The sequence below is a fragment of the Engystomops pustulosus genome, chromosome 6, assembly GCF_040894005.1.
Source record: "Engystomops pustulosus chromosome 6, aEngPut4.maternal, whole genome shotgun sequence".
In the NCBI taxonomy this organism is placed as follows: domain Eukaryota; kingdom Metazoa; phylum Chordata; class Amphibia; order Anura; family Leptodactylidae; genus Engystomops; species Engystomops pustulosus.
In genome coordinates, this window is record NC_092416.1 from 11298931 (window position 1) to 11316048 (window position 17118).

Sequence of the window (17118 nt, forward strand, 5' to 3'; positions counted from 1 at the left end):
AAGGGATGTCCATAGGGGCCACTTCTAGAATATCCCATGCTTTCTGTAGATCTCTTGGGACTTTAAAGGAAACCTACCACTGCTCGCATGATGAAATCATGCGAGCAGACCACCCGATAGGCTATTTAATACTGATGCCGGCACATACTTTAGTTAGGCTCGGCAAACTTTAGCTTTGCTAAAAAGACTATTAACTTACATATGTAAATACGTCATCTTCGGGCTGGCGATGGCTTCCGATGTTTAAATATTCACGCCTCCTTCATTGGAACCGTCCTCCTTCAGGTGCCGAGAGCCGTGACGTCACCAAGCTCTGGGCATCTATCGCCGGCCGGCTGTGCAAGAGTTAGCATCCGCGCATGCGCGAGAGCTTGGTGACGTCACGGCTCTTGGCACCTGAAGGAGGACGGTTCCAATGAAGGAGGCGTGAATATTTAAACATCGGAAGCCATCGCCCTTACGAAGATGACGTAGGGGTAGCACCGGAGGGCTATTTACATATGTAAGTTAATAGTCTTTTTAGCAAATCTAAAGTTTGCCGAGCCTAACTAAAGTATGTGCCGGCATCAGTATTAAATAGCCTACCAGGTGGTCATAAAGGAGATTCCGAAGGGATATAGCCATCTGAAAAGGACTCCTTGTTCCCTCAACCATGTGGTTAGAGGTTTGAGTAATCTTTTCTTATACAGAGTAGATGGTGCCAGGTACTGGAATAATGTTACCTTATGTCCATCGGTATCTTTATAACTAAGCAGGCCACAGACAATGACCCTTTAGCTGTCAGGGGGCGTAGTGCTCTGTGGATTCTCTCAATTATAATAGCCTGTGCTCTTTCCTCCGTGAGGAGCTCCCCAAAAAGCGTTTTAGCTTTATCTTTCAGGATTTTCTTGGCTAAATGACTCTGCGAGCCCTTCTATTCTTACGTTCTTCCTCCGACTACGGTTTTCTTGGTCCTCTATGTGCATTACAGCATTATTTAGACTGTCTGCTTGTACTGCCATGTTGTGTGCTAGTGCCGTGCTGTATTCTGTAATGGCGGCTTGTGCACTCTCTAGCGTCTCCACTCTCTGTCTTGTGGCACGAACCTCCGCATGTATGGCTGTAAGCTCCTTCATAACTGGAGCTAACGCTTGCGACAGTACATTGTTTAAGAATTACTTTGAGAACGGTGTTGTGTCCGCTAATTCCTGCAGCTTATTTTGCTCTGTCACACTGTCGAGGTCTGGGATGTCTGACTCTGCTCGGTGCCGTCTTGGAGTTTCGGTCTTGTGGCAACTGAAGTCTTTTCCTCAGAAATTTATCGAGGTCTCCTTATCCTCTTCTCAGTCTCGGAGCACCCCAGCGTTCCGGAGGCTTTTCCTTGTTGTTTCTACCCATCTTGTGTTAGTTTAGCTGCTAAATATCTATGTAGCTAATCTTGTGCCACGGGAACTCAACAAAGAGCATCTGCCATGTAGCTCAGTCAGGCCCTGCCCCTGACATTTTTTTTTTTTAATTCATTTTTTTGATTATTTTTCTCTGTTTATTATTTTTTTTTATATTATGTTATTATTTCCAGTGCTTTCCCTAGCTCCTTGTGGACAGTTACTCCCACCCTTCTCTAGCTTAATACCCCCATGCTATGGCCATTTTTTGGTTAAAAAAGTCCGGTTCCTGAGCCAAATTATTGCAAAATTCTGTTGAACCCGTAAAACCTGAATTTCCACCAACCCAATCAGTTCTACTGAAAACACATCTCTGCCACAATCTAACAAGATGCTATATTTGAGCTGCTATTTCCGATATGAGTTGGTGTAGTGTATGTGGTTAGACAGAGCTGAGTGTGTAGAAGAGGGAAATAACAGAAGGGAGAAGTCTCTAAGATTGATGAGGGTGTGAAACTTCAGAACTAAGAACATACAGAGGAGCCACAGGATCTGGTGAGTATAGGAGACGACATGGATTACTCTTATTATTATTATTTGCATAGTGGAATAAATGAAGTGAAGCTCCTGGGTCACAATGCATATTCTGTACAGCCCCCCCCTCCTCCCCTATACGTGGCGTCTATATTCCTGGGGTCCTCTCATGTGGCAGAGGAGTCTTTGAGCACCATCAGGCACCAGCGCAGGACTCTTATCTTCATCCGCTACAGCTTTCTCTATGAATCACATATAAATGAGGTGTCGGGGACTGTTACTTACATGTTATGTTCTGTTAACTGATTCTGTCTCTGACAAAGGTAAAATATTACACTTAGAATGCAAAAAAACTAAGAAAAAGTTACTAGGAAATTATTATGGGTCCAGGGACGTTTCTCATCAGTGGAATATAAGGAATGGATCCAGTTATTGTTATTAGCAGAAAAGGGAAAAAAGGTACCCTCTCTATCTAATATATAAAGCTGAGTGTGTGTATGTATTATGTATGTAGGTGTGTGTATGTCAATTTATGTATGTGTGTGTATGTATGTATGTAGGTAGGTATATCTGTGCATGTATGTATGTATGTGTGCGCATGTGTGTGTATGTATGTGTGTATGTATGTATGTGTCTGTGTGTATGTATGTGTGTATGTATGTATGTATGTATGTGTCTGTGTGTGTATGTATGTATGTATGTGTCTGTGTGTATGTATGTGTGTATGTATGTATGTATGTATGTGTCTGTGTGTGTATGTATGTATGTATGTATGAAATCTGTACCTTCGCGTTAACAATCACTGAATTTTTAACAGCCGCTCCCTGTGACTCAGGGAGCATCATAGACTCAATTGTGAGCCAAAATTTTCACCTGACTGTAACCACTGTATACAGGAGCCATTATTTGGTGCTGCTGTCCCGGTAAATAATGTAAATTAAAACAAAGTATCGGTTGTAAGAATGTGGTACATTACCGTATATACTCGAGTATAAGCCAACCCGAGTATAAGCCAAGACCCCTAATTTTACCAACAAAACCTGGGAAAACCTATTTACTCGAGTATAAGCCGAGGGTGTAGTATACAGCTAGCCAGCCCCCATGTAGTAGACAGCCAGCCCCAAGTAGTATTCAGCCAGCCCCAAGTAGTATACAGCAAGCCCCCATATAGTATACAGCCAGCACCAAGTAGTATACAGCCAGCCCCATGTAGTATACAGCCAGCCCCAAGTAGTATACGGCCATCCCCAAGTAGTATACAGCCAGCGCCATATAGTATACAGCCAGCCCCCTATAGTATACAGCCTTCCAGCCCCATGTAGTATACAGCCAGCCCCCATGTAGTATACAGCCAGCCTCATGTAGTATACTGCCAGCCCCGTTTTAGTGGTGAAAGCAAGTATATGTTTTGGTCTCTGATGGGTAACATTATGTTCATCAACAAACCCTGGAAAGACTGAACTTAAAGTGTGTAAAGAAGTCAGTGAAATGTAGTGGAGGAAGTGTTATGGTTTGGGGAATGTTTTCTGCAGCAGAAGTAGGACCTTTAATACAGCTACATGGCAGAATGAATGCAAGTGTGTATCAGAAGCACTAAACATTTGAATAAAATTACCATGCAGTACTGAATTCTGTCTATTCAACATGTATTTATTACACAAAAAATATAATAAAATGTATTACATCATATAAAAAACCCTTTTAATTACAAATTGTAAGAGTGAATGCAAATTGTGGCATCTGTTATTGCATTAATTGCTGTATTTTACTATGATACATATACACATATCTGGACAAATGAAAAATCTGACTAAATCCTAATTTCTTAAAATTTGTGCATGCACAATATATGTAATCATTAGTTCACTGAACAGACCAGACCAGGGTTTAGATATAACATATAACCTATGAATCGTCAGAATAAATTTGTTAGTGTCTGTTTTACACTTTACTTGTATATTTCCACTTTTGTTGTATAAAAGTCACCCAAGATAATAGGTTAAACAGGTTACACTGTTGTCAATGTCATTGCCTTCCAGCTGGACTAGTTCAATATTTCCACCATAACAGATATCCAATGTCCAGCTGTGGTTGTTAGATCAGAAACGTTTTTGGATCCGATGGTTAAATACTGTAGAAAAGAAGAGATATATGTTACCTGTATTTAACTTTTGGCACAGTTAAATCTCTTGATCAATGGAGATTACATTATTTCTCAGAAAACACAAGCCCAGCCAAATAGCCCACAACAACTTTTATTTTAACAGTGAAATGACGTATCTGAAAACATAGCAAGTAATAAGTGAGGAGTCCTATCTTATATACTGGAGCATGGTCACCATCTTGAAAATCTCCATATTGGATTAGGTTTTTTCAATGGTTAGCAGGTATGTAGTTGATCATAGTCTCAGAAATTATTTGCCGGGGTTGTTGGGGTTCATAAGGTGTCAACACAGAGATTCTCCATTGATTGTTATGCAGGTTTTTAAAGATTGGAACCAGCGCCTTCAGCCCTGTGTTCTGCACCAAGACAACACATCACATAGCTGTTCATCACAGGGAACATCCCTGGTGTTACAGGTGCTCACGCGATCCCTGTCTCGCATCGTGGGCCAGACGTGTGCCTGCGTGTGCCCCCGAACCCAGCACAACTTACCTCCCCTGGCTCTCGCGGCTTGGCGCGCGCACGTCCCCGTCTCCTAGCGCGCCCCCCCTTTGTGCCTCACAGCCTGAGAGAAAGCTTCCTAGTGAGTATTCCTTGGTTCCTGTGTATTCCTGAGTTTCTGTGTGTTCCTGCTTCTGAGTCCTGTGTTGCCGTGTTACCAGTGTTCCTCCATGTAGCCGTGTTACCAGTGTTCCTCAATGTTGCTGTGTTCCCGTTCCCATCTGCCTGGACTTCCCGTTGCTGACCCCGGATTGGACTTGACTCTGCATCACTGCTGCCTGCCATGACCTTCTGCCTGGACCTGACCATGAGACTGTCTTCCGTTAAGGTACCTAGACCTCGGCTGCCATCGCAGGCTATTCACACCTGTGGAACGACTTGCTGGTACCCTGCTGCAGCAAGTCCAACCCACTCTGAGGCGGCTCTGGGAAGACCAGGTGCCACTTAAACTCCGATCCCAGGTGTTGGCTAGTACTACCTCCTGCGGTGGATACACACATCCCGAATCCTGACACAAAGATCCGGCCATGGATCCCACCAAGGTTCCGCTTCCCACTCGACTCAACTTTGCCGCCATAGTGGTCCAGCAATCTCGAGAGATTGCCGCTCAACATGAACAGCTGGATCAAGTCACCACCATGCTGCTAGCCACCCAGCAACTGCAACAGGTTTTCGAGTCCGCTCCTGCGGCTCCTGCCACCCCGGTCTGTCATCCTGCCGCTGAACCCAGGCTACAGATGTCTATGCCCGGCAAGTATGACAAAGATCCCAAACAGTGCAGGGGCTTTATAACCCAGTGCTCCCTGCAAAAAGAACTCATGCCTTCACAATTTGTCTCAGAGCGATCAAAGGTGGCATTCTTCGTCAGTCTCCTCTCCGGGAATGCCCTGGCATGGGCTACCCCTCTTTAGGACAGAGGCAACCTGGTCAGGGCTACTCTCACGGCTTTTCTGGAGGAGTTCCGGGCCGTATTTGAAGAAGCTGCATGTGCCTCTTCTGCCGAGACTGCTTTGTTGAATCTGCGCCAAGGCAACTTGTCTGTGGAAGAATATGCAGTCCAGTTCCATACCCTGCCCATGAAACTTTCCTGGAACGACGCGGCCCTGTCCACAGCTTTCAAAAAGGGACTCTCCCCTCATGTTAAGGAACCCCTGGCCACTTATGATCCTGGCCAACAGGATTGACGTGCGGTTTAGGGAGTGTGCCGAAGAGTCACGCCTCGAGCAACCCCAACTCCATCCTCGACGCCTTCCTCAACTGGCTCCTACCTTCCAAAGAACGTTCCAGCCTCCATCTCTGCAGAAGAGCCTATGGAGGTGGACAGGGCCAGACTCTCTTCCCAGGAACGCATCAAAAGACGTCAGGGAAACCTCTGCCTTTATTGTGCAAGTTCAGAGCACTTCATCGGGACCTGTTAAGTTTGTCCTTAGCGTCCGTGAAACACCAGCACCTAGGGTTCTTGGGAGAAGCGTCCCTAGGTGTAAGCAAAGCTTCTCCACGCCTGATGATTCCGGTGCTTCTCAGCACTGGCACCAGCAACCAGTTCCAGGTCTCTGCATTCTTGGACTCCAGTTCCGCAGGGAACTTTGGGGATTCTGCTCTGGTCTCCTGGCATCACATCCCAGTGGCTCGTCTCGAGAAGCCGTTGGTCATCTCCTCAGTCGGTGGCCAAATCCTCTCTGATGAGACTATCCTTCCTGCCTCGCTCCACGTCAGCTCTTTTTCTGGGTCTTCCTTGGCTTCAACTCCATGCCCCGGATCTCAATTGGAGGACTCAATTGGAAGCTCCTGCGTTGGAGCCCTGAATGCCAATCCCAATGTATTGTGTCACCATTTCCGGTCCTGACCTCTTCTTTGTCTTTAAAGTCTCTGGATGGTCTGCCAGCTATTTACCGGAACTTTGCAGATGTTTTTTCTAAGAAACAAGTGGAGACTTTGCCACCAAATTGTTCCTATGATTGCCCAGTGGATCTCCTTCAGGGTGCCACTCTCCCCAGAGGTTGGGTCTATCCACTTTCTGTTCCCTAGATGGCTGCCATGTCTGAATACATCAAGGAGAACCTGCAAAGGGGTTTCATACGCAAGTCCTCCTCTCTGGCTGGCGCAGGTTTCTTCTTTGTCACCAAGAAGGACAGCTCCTTAGATCCCAGGGTGTTCTCCAAGCTGGATCTTCAGGGTGCTTACAATCTCATCCGGATCCATAAAGTTGACGCTTGGAAGACGGCGTTTAATACATGTGACGGGCATTTTGAATATTTAGTAATGCCCTTTGGACTGTGTAATGCCCCTGCTGTCCAGTGTTCCTCCATGTTGCCGCTTTACCAGTGTTCCTCTGTGTTGCTGTGTTCCCATTCCCATCTGCCTGGACCTCCCATTGCTGACCCTGGATTGGACTTGACCCTGCATCTCTGCCGCCTCCCCTTACCTTCTGTCTGGACCTGACCACGAGACTGTCTTCTGTTAAGGTACCTCGACCTGGGCTGCCACCGCAGGCTAGTCACACCTGTGGAATGACCTGGTGGTACCCTGCCGCAGCAAGACCATCTCGCTTTGCAGCGGGCTCTGGTGAAGACCAGGTGCCACTTAGACTCAGGACCCAAGTGTCAGCGAGTACCATCTCCCGCGGTGGTCCAGTGGATCCACACATCCCGAAACCTGACACCCGGTTGTTGCAACTTTCTATATTGATATCTTTTGAAGCATGAAATATTGCAAATCTGAATGCAGTAACAGATTCTAGGGCACTGGCTTTCTTCTCAATGGGTATAAAGTGCCCCACAAAATGATGGGATCTACTATTGGGTGAAAAGGGAGGTGGTAATTTCCCACCAATAACAATGTAGCTCTGCTATGTCTTTCTCTCTTGGTGTTATGGCATGTAGCACACATTTTGGTTAATGGTTGTGTAACATTGTAGCAGGGGGGTCGTATTATGATCTGAATACATATAATAAGATATATAAAGGAGATGAGCACAATGTGACAGATACAACAATGCAAAAACAATGTCTTATATCTTATAAAGTTATTAGCAAGAAGATCACATGAAAAAGAGGAAGCTAAGGAAAAGCGTCCGGGAGGAAGTTACAATATAGAAAGATGTTGAGTAATGAGTGTAAGCAGAAGGACTGTGAGGAGCCCATCAGCCGGAGGTTACACTGAGAAGGCTTCGTGTATGAATACTAGAGGTTATACAGTATATACATCCTTTATTCTATATGTAACAATGTACAAGTAAGGATTTCTTTTATAGAAACTCATAAATATTGATATGTAATGATGTATGATAGAAGGAGAGATTCTCTTTAATTCATTGCTATTTTTCATTCAAAAAAGGTCAAAACAGAAAAGCGAGATCTAATTCTTCCATAGACTCGACAATCCACGTATAATCTCCAAAGGATCAACTCAGTGTCAGGATGAGGCACATAAAGCTCAGCAGCACAATCGTCAGTCTTATGGTTATCCTCCCCCTCCTCTGGATAGGTAAGTGCACTATACAGTAGGGGTCACAAACAACAGGGGGTCCCTGTGCAGTACAGGATACAGACAGTAGGGGGCTCCTGTGCAGTACAGCATACAGAAAGTAGGGGGCCCGTGTGCAGTACAGGATACAGACAGTAGGGGGCCCTGTGCAGTATAGGATACAGACAGTAGGGGGCCCTGTACAGTACAGGATACAGACAGTAGGGGGCCCTGTGCAGTATAGGATATAGACAGTAGGGGGCCCTGTGCAGTACAGTATACAGACAGTAGGGTGGCCCTGTGCAGTACAGGATACAGGCAGTAGGGGGCCCTGTGCAGTACAGGATACAGACAGTAGGGAACCGCTGTACAGTACAGGATACAGATAGTAGGGGGCCCTGTGCCGTACAGGATACAGATAGTAGGGGGCCCTGTGCAATACAGGATACAGACAGTAGGGGTATCCTGTACAGTACTGGATACAGACAGTAGGGGTATCCTGTACAGTACTGGATACAGCCCTTTGTGTTACCATATCTTATCATGGAGCTCCATCCTCATGTCTTTATAACAATCTCCTAGGACAGTGATGGCGAACCTTTTGGAGACAGAGTGCCCAAGCTACAGCCAAATCCCACTTATATGTCGCAAAGTGCCAACATGACAATTTAAGCAGTAACTTATTGATCCCTACAGGTTTTAATCATATTGGCCTCCTGAGGACACCAATACAATAAAAAGATGATGGAGAAATTAGGATTGTAGCTTCCTTTCAGGGTCCCCTGGAGAGGAAGGATCAGGGGACCCAGAGCGGGAGCTCCAATGACAATCCATCTCTATCCACATCTTCTTGCTCCTCCTGTAGTCCTGGCAGCCAAATAGCGCTGAGCATGACATGTCCTGGGCTTTATTGGATCACAGGAGAAAGCCTTGAGTTGGGGTGAAGGCCTGGGTGCCCACAGAAAGGGCTCAGAGTGCCACCTCTGGCACCCGTGCCATAGGTTCGCCACCACTGTCCCAGGAATCTCTATAGAATTGAACAGTAGGAAACAGCTTACTGACTCCCTTATATAAAATCATATGTTCACCTCTGTCTCTAATCATATAAGCATTATATTTATAAGACACTTATTGGTGTAGATGTGATACATGTAATATCTTATATATAATAATTCCCTCCTTTCTCCTCCTGCAGGTGTCACATGTCATCACATATATATACTCGGATATACTATTACTGTGAATTCTAGTGTCAGGGTCCAGGAGGGTCTCTGTGTCTCCATTCCTTGTACCTTCACTGCTGGGGGTGTCAGCACATTCACTGGTTCTACCGGATACTGGATAAAGGAAGGTTCCAATCCACGTTACATTGTAGCCAGTAATGATAAATCTAATCCTGGGGAAAAGCCAAACTTCCATCTGATGGGAAATCCGGATACCGGAGACTGCAGCCTGACCATAACTGACGCCAGGAGAGAAGATGACTGGTCTACATATTACTTCAGATTTGAAAAAGGAGAACTAAAATATGGTTATAACAGAGAAGTGACAACCAGAATCACTGTGACCGGTAAGTGATCAGGATCCTGCAGTCACATCACATACTAACCCTGTACTATAGGTACCAGCAGTCCCCATATTGTCCTTATTTTTATATTGGTAAATTATTCTCCTGGACACTACTGATCTTCTGAGTCAGGTTCTAGGACAATAGTGGTGACCCTATGGCACTGGTGCTAAAGGTGGCTCTCTGAGCCCTCTCTGTAGACACCCAGGACATCACTCCAGCACAGAGTTTGCCGGACAGGACTCATAGCCTCCTCCTGCAGTTGGACGCAGCTCAAGATGTTTTGCACTCAGCGCTATTTTAAAAAAACACTTTCTTGGCTGCCAGGACTAAAGGAATAGCGAGAAGCTGTGGGCAGAGATGGATTATTTTTGGAGCTCCTGCTCTGGGCCCCCTGATTCTTCTTGTTCAGGGAACCCTGGAGGGAAGCTAAAATGATAATCCATATTTCTCCATATTCTTTCTACTGTATTGATGTCCTTAGTGCACCGATACAATTGAAAGCTGTGATAGAGCAGGGAGCAATAAGTTATCTTTATACTTTGCTAAATAAAAGTGGGTTTATGTTCCCGCATACGCCATATGACTGCCTCTCTACATGAAAAGGCAGACAGGTTTTCCAAAATCTTAGATGCTATTGGAGACAACTAGAGATGAGCGAGCACTAAAATGCACGGGTACTCGTTATTCGAGACAAACTTTTCCCGATGCTCGAGTGCTCGTCTCGAATAACGAGCCCCATTGAAGTCAATGGGAGACTCGAGCATTTTTCAAGGGGACCAAGGCTCTGCACAGGGAAGCTTGGCCAAACACCTGGGAACCTCAGAAAAGGATGGAAACACCACGGAAATGGACAGGAAACAGCAGGGGCAGCATGCATGGATGCCTCTGAGGCTGCTTAATCGCACCATTATGCCAAAATTATGGGCAACAGCATGGCCATGACAGAGTGACAGAATGAAGCTAGATAGCATCTAAAACATCCAATAATTGACCCTGACACTATAGGGGACGGCATGCAGAGGCAGCGGCAGCAGTGGCAGGCTAGAGAGTCTCATGGCGACATACCCTAAATGGACTCAGGTTTCACCAAAGGAGGTGAAATGATTTCCTATGTGAACAAAAGGTTAAAGGTATATTTAGTCGATAACACAGCATGGTGGCGACATAGTGACCAAGTTCCATAACATATCTGGTGAAACACCCGAAAAATGAGCCTGACACAGCTCTTTTGATAAGGGGACGACATGTGGAGGCAGCCATGGAGACAACTTCCATGATTAAGAGCGACAGTATGGGGCATTCATATTGCGCTGCTATGATTGCAACTTCAGGTCTCCAGCATGGCGGCGACAGATGAGCCGAGTTCCACTATGTATCTGGTGAAACACCTGAAAATTCTGCCTGACACAGCTCGTTTGATAAGGGGATGATGTGCTGCATATGCTCTCGTGCTCCAGCGTCTGGGGTATAGAGAGATGAAATGAGACATTGGTGGACGCTGTGGAGGATCGTGGAGGCAAAATGGACAGGAAACAGCAGGGGCAGCATGTATGGATGCCTCTGAGGCTGCCTAATCTTGGGATGGAGCTGGCGGTCCACCGCCAGGCGAGCTTTCGCCTGTCCAAGCCCCTCTCTCTCGGCTCCTCCCCACCCAAAATGGGCCTGGTTGCCAGAAGCGTTTACTTTGAAAAAATTATAATTTTCAAAGCAGGCCGGGTCGTTTGAATATTTCAACTAGGAATAATGGAATAGCATAGTGGTTCTATTTTTAATTGTTTTTACGGAAATGGTTCCATGATTAAGAGCGACAGTATGGGGCATCCATATTGCGCTGCTATGATTGCAACTTCAGGTCTCCAGCATGGCGGCGACAGATGGGCCGCGTTCCACTATGTATCTGGTGAAACACCTGAAAATTCTGCCTGACACAGCTCGTTTGATAAGGGGACGATGTATGGAGGCAGTGAACTAGTAGTAGATTAAAGGTGCTGCAGTTAAAACTATGTTAGTTGGATCTTGAGATGGAGCTGGCGCTACGCTGCCAGGCGAGCTTTCGCCAATCCAAGCCCCTGTCTCTAGGCTACTCCCCAAACAGCACTTCTAAGAACCTTTTGTATAAGATCAAGTGCAGTAGCGTTCTTATAAGTTTAGGATATGGCGGGTGAGGGGAATGTAAACAGATGCGCAAGAAGCGCTGAAATAATATTGGTAAATGATAAAAGTTTGCCAGTATATTTTGTGGATTACACAGCAGGGTGGCGACAAAGTTAACAAGTTTGTTGTGGAAGCCATGAAAACAACCCAAAATTCTGCCTGACACAGTTCGTTTGATAAGGGGACGATGTATGGAGGCAGTGAACTAGTAGTAGATTAAAGGTGCTGCAGTTAAAACTATGTTAGTTGGATCTTGAGATGGAGCTGGCGCTCTGCAGCCAGGCGAGCTTTCGCCAATCCAAGCCCCTGTCTCTAGGCTACTCCCCAAACAGCACTTCTAAGAACCTTTTGTATAAGTTCAAGTGTAGTAGCGTTCTTATAAGTTTAGGATATGGCGGGTGAGGGGAATGTAAACAAATGCGCAAGAAGCGCTGAAATAATATTGGTAAATGATAAAAGTTTGCCAGTATATTTTGTGGATTACACAGCAGGGTGGCGACAAAGTTAACAAGTTTGTTGTGGAAGCCATGAAAACAACCCAAAATACTGCCTGACACAGCTCATTTGATAAGGGGACTATGTATGCCTACAGTTCATGCCAGTCGCTGCACTGGCTGCCAGTCTCCTTTCGAATACAGTTTAAAATAATAACCCTCATCCATAAAGCTCTGTATAATGCTGCACCCCCCTACCTCTCCTCTCTTATCTCAGTCTATCGCCCAACCCGTGCTCTTAGATCCGCCAGTGATCTTAGATTAACCTCTACCCTAGTGCGGACCTCCCACTCGCGTCTCCAAGACTTCTCTAGAGCTGCACCAATTCTATGGAATGCTCTGCCCCGGACTATCAGACTAATACCTAACCTCCAAAGTTTCAAACGTGCTCTTAAAACCCATTTCTTTAGGCAAGCCTATAACACTCATTAACTGCATGAAGTTTTAACTCTTCTACTAACCCGTCCTGTGTCGTCCTCCCATCTGTTATCCAGCAACCAACAGGCACCAGACTTCTCTGCAGTCCCATTCACCCTGGACCTGGTATATAAGATGACGGCTGAGTGGTTCAAGCGACAGCAATTCCATTTATTATATTTTGTTCTATTCCCTAAGAAGAATGGCTTGACCATTAAATATTCTTTTACCTCGTGTTACCCCATCATCTTCATAAACCGTAAGCTCTGGCGAGGAGGGACCTCACTCCTGATGTTCCATACAAATGTTGTGCTCTGTTACATTACATTTGTATTTGTTTCCTATGATTTGTAAAGCGCTACGGAATATGATGGCGCTATATAAATAAAGATTATTATTATTATTATTATGGAGGCAGTGAACTAGTAGTAGATTAAAGGTGCTGCAGTTAAAACTATGTTAGTTGGATCTTGGGATAGAGCTGGCGCTCTGCTTCCAGGCGAGCTTTCGCCAATCCAAGCCCCTGTCTCTAGGCTACTCCCCAAACAGCACTTCTAAGAACCTTTTGTATAAGATAAAGTGTAGTAGCGTTCTTATAAGTTTGGGATATGGCGGGTGAGGGGAATGTAAACAGATGCGCAAGAAGCGCTGAAATAATATCGGTAAATGATAAAAGTTTGCCAGTATATTTTGTGGATTACACAGCAGGGTGGCGACAAAGTTAACAAGTTTGATGTGGAATGCCCTGTAATAGCTCTTGGGCGGTGTGCCTTTTATCGCCTAGGCTCAGCAGTTTGAGCACCGCCTGCTGTCGCTTAGCGACGGCACTGCTGCTGTGCCCAGAGCTACCGACTGATGGCGCCATGCCCACGGATGGTAATTCGGAGGAGGAGGAGGTGGAGGAGGGGTGGGAGGAGGAGGAGTTATAGTAGGCCTTTGAGACCTGGACCGAGGTAGGCCCCGCAATCCTCGGCATCGGCAGTATATGACCAGCCCCAGGGTCAGACTCGGTCCCAGCCTCCACCAAGTTAAGTGTAGTAGCGTTCTTATAAGTTTGGGATATGGCGGGTGAGGGGAATGTAAACAGATGCGCAAGAAGCGCTGAAATAATATCCGTAAATGGTAAAAGTTTGGCAGTATATTTTGTGGATTACACAGCAGTGTAATCAACAGATGCGCAAGAAGCGCTGAAATAATATCGGTAAATGATAAAAGTTTGCCAGTATATTTTGTGGATAACACAGCAGGGTGGCGACAAAGTTAACAACTTTGATGTGGAATCCATGAAAACAACCCAAATTTCGGCCTGACACACCTCGTTTGATAAGGGGACGATGTATGGAGGCAGCTATATGGACGACTTTTGGAGGTAGCAATGGAGACAACGTGTGGAGGCTGCTATGGAGATAGTGCCTGTATGTGGCAGTCCAAAAAGTTTTCAAACCAGAGGAGCAGGTAGGTGGCCCTCCAGAAAAATGAAATAGATTGAGTGCCTGTATGTGACAGTCCAAAAAAGTTTTCAAACCAGAGGAGCAGGTAGGTGGCCCTCCAGAAAAATGAAATAGATTGAGTGCCTGTAAGTGGCAGTCCAAAAAAGTTTTCAAACCAGAGGAGCAGGTAGGTGGCCCTCCAGAAAAATTGAATAGATTGAGTGCCTGTATGTGGCAGTCCCAAAAATTGTTTAAAACAGAGGACCGGGTAGGTGGCCCTCCAGAAAAATTAAATGCATAAAGTACTATAGCTAGAGCCAGTGGGCCCTGTCAAAAAATAGCCAGTTTCCTCTGCTTTAGTGTACAAAGAGGAGGAGAAGGAGGAAAATGAGGAGGAGGAGTGCATAAATTATTCAGGTTGAGCTTCCTTCACCTGGTGGAGATTGGAAATTATGAGAAATCCAGGCTTTATTCATCTTAATACGCGTCAGCCTGTCAGCACTGTCAGTCGACAGGCGTGTACACTTATCGGTGATGATGCCACCAGCTGCACTGAAAACCCGCTCGGACAACACGCTAGCGGCAGGGCAGGCAAGAACCTCCAAGGCGTACAGCGCCAGTTCGGGCCACATGACCAGCTTTGAAACCCAGTAGTTGTAGGGAGCTGTGTGATCATTTAGGACGATGGTATGGTCAGCTACGTACTCCCTCACCATCTTTCTGTAAAGATCAGCCCTACTCTGCCGAGACTGGGGACAGGTGACAGTGTCTTGCTGGGGTGACATAAAGCTGGCAAAAGCCTTGTAAAGCGTACCCTTGCCAGTGCTGGACAAGCTGCCAGCTCGCCTACTCTCCCTCGCTACTTGTCCCGCAGAATTACGCACTCTGCCGCTAGCGCTGTCAGAAGGGAAATACTGTTTCAGCTTGTGCACCAGGGCCTGCTGGTATTCATGCATTCTCACACTCCTTTCCTCTCCAGGGATGAGAGTGGAAATATTTTGCTTGTACCGTGGGTCCAGGAGAGTGAATACCCAGTAATCGGTGCTGGAATAAATTCTTTGAACGTGAGGGTCACGGGATAGGCAGCTTAGCATGAAATCTGCCATATGCGCCAGAGTCCCAACTCGCAATTTACTCCCCTCACTGGCCTGACTGTCCATCTCCTCCTCCTCCAACTCCTCCAACTTCTCTTCTTCTGCCCATACATGCTGAACAGTGAAGGTCTGAGCAATGCTCCCCTCTTGTGTCTCGCCAACATTCTCCTCCTCTTCCTCCTCATCCTCCTCCACCTCCTCCGATATGCGCTGAGAAACAGACCTGAGGGTGCTTTGGCTATCAACAAGGGAATCTTCTTCCCCCGTCTCTTGTGACGAGCGCAAAGCTTCCGACTTCATGCTGATCAGAGAGTTTTTCAACAGGCCAAGCAGCGGGATGGTGAGGCTGATAATGGCGGCATCGCCACTGACCATCTGTGTTGACTCGTCAAAGTTACTCAGCACCTGACAGATATCAGACATCCACGTCCACTCCTCATTGTAGACTTGAGGAAGCTGACTGACCTGACTACCAGTTCTGGTGGAAGTTGACATCTGGCAGTCTACAATCGCTCTGCGCTGCTGGTAAACTCTGGATAACATGGTTAATGTTGAATTCCACCTCGTGGGCACGTCGCACAACAGTCGGTGAGCGGGCAGTTGGAGGCGGCGCTGCGCTGCCCTGAGAGTGGCAGCATCTGTGCTGGACTTCCTGAAATGCGCACAGATGCGGCGCACCTTCGTGAGCAAATCAGACAGATTGGGGTATGTCTTGAGGAAACGCTGAACTATCAGATTTAACACATGGGCCAGGCATGGCACATGTGTCAGTCTGCCGAGTTGCAGAGCCGCCACCAGGTTACGGCCGTTGTCACACACAACCATGCCTGGCTTCAGGTTCAGCGGTGCCAGCCACAGATCAGTCTGCGCCGTGATGCCCTGTAATAGTTCTTGGGCGGTGTGCCTTTTATCGCCTAGGCTCAGCAGTTTGAGCACCGCCTGCTGTCGCTTAGCGACGGCACTGCTGCTGTGCCTAGAGCTAGCGACTGATGGCGCCATGCCCACGGATGGTAGTTCGGAGGAGGAGGTGGAGGAGGGGTGGGAGGAGGAGGAGGCATAGTAGGCCTGAAAGACCTGGACCAAGGTAGGCCCCGCAATCCTCGGTGTCGGCAGTATATGACCAGCCGCAGGGTCAGACTCGGTCCCAGCCTCCACCAAGTTAACCCAATGTGCCGTCAGCGATATATAGTGGCCCTGCCCGGCAGCACTCGTCCACGTGTCCGTGGTCAGGTGGACCTTGTCAGAAACGGTGTTGGTCAGGGCACGGATGATATTGTCTGACACGTGCTGGTGCAGGGCTGGGACGGCACATCGGGAAAAGTAGTGGCGGCTGGGGACCGAATACCGAGGGGCGGCCGCCGCCATGAGGTTGCGAAAGGCCTCGGTCTCTACTAGCCTATAGCGCAGCATCTCCAGGCTAAGCAATCTGGAGATGTGGACATTAAGGGCTTGGGCGTGCGGGTGGGATGCACTATATTTCCTTTTCCGCTCCAGCGTCTGGGGTATGGAGAGCTGAACGCTGGTGGATGCTGTGGAGGATCGTGGAGGCGACGATGGGGTTTTTGTGCCAGGGTCCTGGGCAGGGGGCTGACTATCAGCTGACACAGGGGAAGGAGCAGTGGTGTGCACGGCCGAAGGTAAACGGGCTTGGTGCCACTGAGTGGGGTGTTTAGCATTCATATGCCTGCGCATACTGGTGGTAGTTAAGCTAGTAGTGGTGGAACCCCTGCTGATCCTGGTTTGGCAAAGGTTGCACACCACAGTCCATCGGTCATCCGGTGTTTCCTTAAAGAACCTCCAGACATCTGAAAATCTAGCCCTCGCCGCGGGAGCCCTCGCCACGGGAGCTTCACTACATGACACATTTGGCGCTGATGCACCTGCTCTGGCCCTGCCTCTCCGTCTGGCCCCACCACTGCCTCTTCCAACCT

The 17118-nt window shown here is 47.2% G+C and overlaps 1 protein-coding gene across 1 annotated transcript in view; it reads left to right on the top strand.

Moving 5' to 3' along the window:
* The first annotated feature begins 1826 nt into the window (after nt 1–1826).
* Nucleotides 1827–17118, top strand: part of LOC140134570 (sialic acid-binding Ig-like lectin 14) — a 43095-nt gene continuing 27803 nt past the window's right edge. The window contains exons 1-3 of the mRNA XM_072154974.1: nt 1827–1919; nt 7900–8049; nt 9224–9598. Of these exons, the coding sequence (XP_072011075.1) occupies nt 7983–8049; nt 9224–9598 (442 nt within the window). The 5' untranslated portion in view covers nt 1827–1919; nt 7900–7982. The remainder of the gene's footprint in view (nt 1920–7899; nt 8050–9223; nt 9599–17118) is intronic.